This window comes from Cyprinodon variegatus, unplaced genomic scaffold (genome assembly GCF_000732505.1).
Source record: "Cyprinodon variegatus isolate N-32 unplaced genomic scaffold, C_variegatus-1.0 Scaffold39, whole genome shotgun sequence".
Taxonomy (NCBI): Eukaryota; Metazoa; Chordata; class Actinopteri; order Cyprinodontiformes; family Cyprinodontidae; genus Cyprinodon; species Cyprinodon variegatus.
In genome coordinates, this window is record NW_015150492.1 from 1,641,687 (window position 1) to 1,649,079 (window position 7,393).

General features: G+C 34.2%; 1 protein-coding gene across 1 annotated transcript; it reads right to left on the reverse strand.

The window, feature by feature from the left end:
- Positions 1-3,713: 3,713 nt before the first annotated feature.
- On the reverse strand, positions 3,714-7,149 carry myl3 (myosin light chain 3). The gene is made up of 5 exons (XM_015369941.1): positions 6,922-7,149; positions 5,619-5,646; positions 5,095-5,244; positions 4,098-4,271; positions 3,714-4,018 (listed from the first exon to the last, which is right to left on the reverse strand). The coding sequence occupies exons 1-5, from the start codon at positions 7,024-7,026 to the stop codon at positions 3,912-3,914; spliced, it is 564 nt and encodes a 187-aa protein (XP_015225427.1). The 5' UTR covers positions 7,027-7,149; the 3' UTR covers positions 3,714-3,911.
- Between the last annotated feature and the right edge of the window lie 244 nt (positions 7,150-7,393).

The window sequence follows — 7,393 nt, forward strand, 5'->3', positions numbered from 1 at the left end:
TATATATATATAATATATATATAAGACCTGATAAAGCCTTGCCTTTCATCCAGTAGCTCTTTGATACTCCCTTACTACCTGTCTCTGCCATGACCAATCATCTGCTTTAAGACTGTTTTTTCCACAATTGCTTTTTCCTCCGTTGAGCTGCAACCATCGAAATGGCCATCCTCAGTTATGAGGATGGCCATTTCGCCTTTGTTTTTTCACCTTTCTTTGTGAGAGCCTCATAAAGGTTATTATAAAATGTGCCCTAAAATTATTACTATTATAACTAATGCCCTAAAATGCATTAGTTTGAAGTGTTTGTATAATAACAAAACCAATTTCTATTATTTTAATAGAAAGTTAGTTGCTCTACAAACACTTTCTTCAGAAAGAAAATCTTGAAATAGTCATGGAGGACATATATTAACTGTTTTTTCACCTGTCTGTCTTGGTAATCAACACTGTTGGAACTATGGGATGTTCTCCACCTTGTTGAAAGAGATATGTCTTATTTTGATCAAATACTATAATTTTCCTGAATGGGAAGCGATTCATCTTCAAACTTGGAAACAAAGTCCAGTGGATTATATATATTTTTTAAACTTTTTTGGAATAATTCATAAGTTGAACACCTAGAAAGATTTTGTATTTATCTAACGTACTGCAAAAATTGTTACCAAGCTAACTATTGTCCAAATAGGATGGTTTCAGAAAAAAAGCCATATGTGCGCCAATCTCTGCTTATTTATTGGTTACAGACGTATACTCAGACCTTTAAAGTTCAATTCAATTCAGTTTATTTATATACATTTTTTATAACACATTTCATCTCATGAGCCTTCACTATACAGGAAACAGGCCTACACTGAAAAAAACAGGTTAACCACCAACATCTAAAATAATGGTGTTTAAAGCATGGCTGATACTTCCAGGATATCTTTAAAGGGATTTTACACTTTACACAACACCATGCCATGGAGGGTTAATTATTTATGAAGTATTATTTCACATTCTTAAGCAGTTATGCAATTAGGTTAAAACAGTTTTCCTATTTTATTTCATAATAATTTTTCATAGTTTGTCATTTCTTTTGCATTTTATTTTGTTTTAGAAATAGATAAGGAGTATTGAAAAGTGTGTGGATTTATAGTTTCAAATGCAAAATATATTTGGGCATCTATTGCTCTCTCTGTGGGGGTCTGTAGGTGGAGCTCTTGATTCTTGGCAGACTGACCCCACAGAGCTGTGGATCATCTGTGGTACTCATTCTAATGCAGGTCCATCTTCCCTAGACTACCCACTCACTCATCATCAGGTCGTTGCACCACTCAGTCTCATCAAAACCCTAAAGGTTTTGTTTTTGCTTTTACTTTGTCTGCCCTTTCGCCTGCTTGCAACGTCATCTATCTAATTCCTCTTCTGCACTTTCTGTCAGAATCTTATTTCAGATGTATTGCATATTTTCAATGAGAAGACAAAAATAAGTGTCACAGGAGATCAGCAAAGGTGACATGTAACTTCAAGCAGGTTAGGTGAAATTTGATGATAATTAAAAACAACCTGTGTTTTTCAATAAAATATAGATGTCTTTTATATTGTAACAATTGTGTGCCATTAATGCACTTTATCTAACAGCCTCAGGACAAAAAAAGGGGACAGAGAAAGAAGGCGAAGACAAGCAATGAATAATGCAGGCTGAGAATCAAACCCAAGCCAAAAGCATGGAGGACTGACAGCCTCATTATAACTTGAGCCTGCTGAGTTTATGCAGTAATTTAATCATCTGAACTAGGGCATAGGAAATGTTTCGTAGGTCACAGCCTACAAGTCACTTAAACTATAACTCTGGGAAGAGAAGGAAATTGTTATAATCTTGATATTTTTTTTTTTTTTTACATACTTCCACAGTGAACTATCCAGAGTAACAGGATGATATAAATATTAAAATCAGTGCATGCCCTCATACTTTTCAGGATTACAGTTCCTGATATAAAAGACACATATTATGCAATTCAGTGTTGGATTGTTTTTTTCAGCAGACAAGCATTTTTTTTCTCACAAGTGTGGAGATGATAAAAAAAAGAATGACTTCTTTAGATGGTTTTTGGATGGCATTTCTTACCATATGATTACATGTGGAATGGGCACTTTAACATTCCTTGGAGATCCTTTTCTTTGCAGGAAAAGTGTTAAGATTTATCTCTGTGTTTAAAAACACTGTTTGTACAAACATTACTGGGTTATTGGGATGACTGTGGGTGTTATTTGTAAGTACATTTTGATAATAAAATAAGATATTTAGATTACTGTTTTTTTCTAAATCACTGAGCCAAATGCATGGTAGGTGATGTGTTAACAGATGAAACTACTTAGACTGCTACTCTTTAATAATGTTATGAAAACCCCTTTTCTATTGTGCTGTTTAAAAAGATGAGGAGACTTATTATCAGTAGGAAAATGACACTCACAACTTCTTCTGTTCAGAGTTTCCTAAGTTTAAACAACCAAAGCATGAGAAGAGAAATATTGTATGAAATATGGAAAATGCCCTATGAAATGATTTGGTCCTGTTTTTTTTTCTGTTGCTTTCTTTGCTCTTTCAAATTGGTAAATGAACATTTTAATTTAGTAACATTTGGTTGCAGATATAAATTGCGAGCATATTTGATGTTATTTACATGACTGCAAGATTAAGCAACACCAGAGACTAAAGAAGGAAGTTAAAAATGTATAGTGGAGAGATTCTAGCAGCAAGAAAATAAACTGTTTAAACTCTAAACTTTAATTAGACTCAAAACTTCAAATTTTAGTATGTCACTATGCATAAAATACCTCTGCTTCAACTACATTATGATGAAAATTTATAAAAGTGACACTTAAAGAGAAACATGCAGTGTTTCAAAAAATGTCACCAAAAACCAACAAGGAACTAAGGGTCTGGGCCTTAATGCCACTCCAAGCTCATCCCATTTATAGTTGTCATTAGACAGATTTTAACCTTATTTAATATGTATATCAATATATTTATAAAGAGTTGGATATACTCATTTATTGCATTATATGCTTACTGTAAATATGAATATCCCCTAAATCACAAAGACCTAAAAAAATCTACAGGGTTTTCCTTTTTTTCTGTCTTTTACCTCAACATGTCTCAATGTTGGGTCTTATAAAAAAGGCCTTAAACATGGACCAACATCTCCCTCTGCTGGTGAAGCCCTCTAATACACTTTTATAATAACAAAAATAATGATGATAATAAAAATAGTCTAAATTTGATAATTAATTGGGATGTAAGTCCAAAAAATTGTATGAAAAGAAATAGGTTTCAGTGTTTCTCTGTTATTTGTTTCATTTAGAATCATTTTATATGATCTTTCCTTGACATCAAAAGTATAGCAAGCTTTTCCTATGCTTTTTACATTAGTTGATCATTTTTCTTGTTATATTTTTGTATTTTATTCCAAAGTTCCAAAACATATTTGTTCAGAGGATTTATCTTTCTATTTGTTTACAATAGGGTGAACATTATTTTATTTGTCTATTTATTTACTAATGCATATTTATTTACTCAGATGCTAAACATATTTTTGTCAATGTAGTGCATTATTCAGAAAAAGCAGGCCGCATTTTACTGAAGAACATGACATAATATATTTATGTACCATGATCCAAAATAATTTACGGGTGTGCACAGAATCAGATGGAAACCTTAGAAAACAAGACAGAATTTGTGAGTTTATCTTTCATGAGACATGAGAATGAAAATCATACAAGATATGATTTACAGAAATGTGGACATGTAATTTTTAAAGCATATCAAACTCCTTGCTCTTGAATGATGGATTAACTTTAACTGACTAATTGTCAACTGTCCTGTGATGTAGCACCAGAATCACAAAAAGTCTCATAAGATTATCTTATTATGACGCCATGATGTACTTTACGAAAGCTTCATAATTTATACAGCCATTGGCATCCTCTTGGTTTTGCATCAGTTGCTCCACTTCATCCTCCCTCATCTTCTCACCTGAAATCAGAAACATTGTCAGCTTTGTGGATATCATTATTATAACTGACTTATGAAATTAGCTTACAATCTGACTCACCGAGAGTTGCAAGTACGTGTCTGAGCTCAGCCCCCATCACTGTACCGTTCCCCTCCTTGTCAAACACTCTTAAACCCTCAACAAAGTCTTCAAAGGTTCCACGGTCCTTTGCCTTGCAAATGTGTTGGTAAATTGGGAGGAACTGCTCAAAGTCAAGCATCTTAGTCTGCATATCTGTTCAAAGTAACATAAAAGGGGGAGAAAGATGTTATTTCTGTTGTAAAGTTTGGATCATTTGCAACATGATTTGACCTTTAATTGTGTTTCATCTGAAGAGATAGGGTTGGGGGGGGTGGGGGGATTGAAACATGTCCGTTTGGCATCTTATCATCATATGCTACTGTCTCAGTCCAAGTTCAGCAAAGTCCCTTTTTGTTTTGTTTTGTTTTGTTTTTTTGTCCTCCGTGCTTCTAATGTGTTCAGTATCAAAGTGTATTCTGGATGGTTCTGGATTCAAAGTTAAGGAAACAGAATATCTCAAAAGCAAGTGCAAAGGAAAACAAGCTCCTCTTTCCTATTTAGGTTTGAGATCCAGGCAAGCACTACTGTTGGGATTGTAGTGACTCTCTGTGCAGCCAGGAGAGAAACATTGCAGTCAGTATCATAGAATGTTTTATCCCTATATTTCTAGACCATTTTGTAGGAGGGTACAAAACTTTGAGTTAATTTTCTGTTTTCATCATTTTCCCTCAAAATTTTAAAATCAACCCTTAAAATAGAAATTTCCCCAACATATAAAAGATATTGCATAATTTTAAGGGTTTATTCGGTTTAATGTATATATATTAATCAACTATATAATTAACTAGAAAGATGGAGTTCTTGCTTCAGATGAAATTTGCCATAATGATTTTCCACTGCTTTTAAAAACACAAAGATTGAGCTTAATTTTTTTACATGAAAGATATTTAAATTAGCTGGTATCTGTGGGGGAAAAAAGGTGAAAAAAATGGGACGCAAACAAGGGCAGAATGAGTTTGAATGTCAAACAACTGACCTTCAGCTTTGGGCTTCCCAAGGACATACATGATCTCTGCGTTAGTGGGATTCTGGCCCAGAGCCCTGATCAGGTCACCACATTGGGCATAAGTTATTTTCATCTCGCTGGTTGGTGTTCGGTCAAACAGCTGGAACGCATCTTTGAAGTCTGTGAACAGAAAGAATGGTTAACATTCCTTCTGATTTTTTTACTTATTTCTGTGTCATCTAAGAGCATGTGCAGATTTTTCTGCAGCAATTATCTATAATGACATGCGTCGGATGAAAGGGAACAGTGCAGCTTCCCTGAAGGGTTGCACTCTACTTTGACTGACATGCACTTCACATAATTCAGAGGACTTTATATGTACCTTATTTAGAAAAATAGCTGTAGCATGTGTTTGAACTGGTGAATCACCAGCTGTTGCCAAATTTTTTTTGCACATTGAGGACTGTCTTGTGTGTGCACCCATTTATTCTCTATAAATAAGTCACAGCCCGTAAAACACAAAGCATAAATGCAGCAGCTCTCTGTAGTCTCACCCTCAAGTTGTTCTGGGGTGAATTCCAGCTGGGAAAAGACAAAGCAAACAGAAAAATTAGAAGACAGTTATCATTCAGAGCAGTAAAGATAAAGTAAAGGAGTAAATATACCACTCAAATAATAATAAAAAAAAAAAGGAAATATAATTAATAGGGTTAAAATAAAAATTATTTATTGAGAAAAATGTTGAAGTAAAAATTACTATTTGCTTTGCCATTATCCTATCCTATTGCATTTTCGTATTTTATTTTTGTCTATAGTTAATAAGTGACCTTAGATCTTTCAACCCAGCCATACGACATAAACTCTGACGGTTAACTTTATTTAAATATGTTCTGTGCAGCAGTGTTTTTAATAAGCAGACTGCCAAATGTTTAAACTGCCTTGGTAAAAATATATATATTTCTACATGCTTTGCAAATAAATGTTTACTTTTGAATAAAATATTTTAATTAATGTTTGTTAAAATGTTTTTGCAGCTTTAGAAAGGATTATTATTTTTTACTTTTAGTAAAAAACCATGTTCCAAAAATGTAAAAGTCCTGTCTAACATAAACTAATCAATACAGTTGAGCAGCCCTTTTTAGAATTTTTTTTTTTTTTTTTTTTTTTTGCTTCTTGCTTCCTAAATGCCATGTGCATTTTGACCCTTTGTGAGTTTCATCAGGTTACTGTTTAATGTCTGGAATTTTACAATAACTTGAACCAAAAACCCCAGAAAGAGAACACAATCCAGACCTTATCTAATCATGTTTAAGATAGACAGAAAAGTCTATAATTATCTATATTTTTCTTTCATCCGAGTTTTCCACCATTTTCCCTCTAATGAATAGTGTGGGTGGTCTGCTATTTGCAAAAATAATATAAAAGGTCGTATTTCGTGGCTTTGCCCACAGTCTATTGTAGCACGGTTGGTCAACCTGAAAGAACATTCATCCTCTTAGAAAGGTGCCAAGTCAGCAGAAAGTAAACTTCCCAAGATGTTTAATGCTCCACTTATTTTGCCTGTGCACATAATACTTAGACAGGGTTACAATTCCCTTAAACAAGAGATTGCATTTCATTTTTTGGGTTTGAAATTTACAACATTTTCTTTAGAGACAGAAAATAAGAGATTTGAAAAATAGTAATAAAACAATAAGCTGCGATAAAGTTTTAGCCTTGCACTGCCAAGTTAAGATCACTTGAGGTCTCTGATGTTCATCAAAAAATAAACAGCATTTTGTCTGAATAGAAGCAACAATGCAATAGGCAGCCAAGACAAATAAATGATCATTGGATTTGTGAATTAAAATGTCTTACCGTCACTGATGCAGGGTCAAACTCAGGAGTCTTAGGGCGTTCTGGTTCTGGGGGCTTGGGGGGTGCTGCAGCAGGCTTCGGTTCTTCCTTCTTCTTAGGAGCCATTTCTTAAAGCATTCAGGGAGGAATAAACAGCAAAAAGCTCGATGCTGTAGACAGAGTTGGATGAATATGCCCCCAATTTATCCTCTAGCCACAGGTGTCACCTCTAAACCCCCCTTCCTGTGTCCAACCAGGCAATGAACAACAGGGAGAGGACTATAAAAGGATATGGCTTTGTGCTTCTATTTAAAACAATCATTTGTTGTTCTCTGATTGTGTGTGGGTGTGTGGGTGTATCTGAGTGTGAATGGAAAAATACATTAGCTGAAATCCCAGGACAACAACCTTGTATTAAACAGACTGTTTCAATCAGCACAAGTGAGACCTCATGCATATTTATCAATTTTTAATCGCTGACCTTGTTGCATGA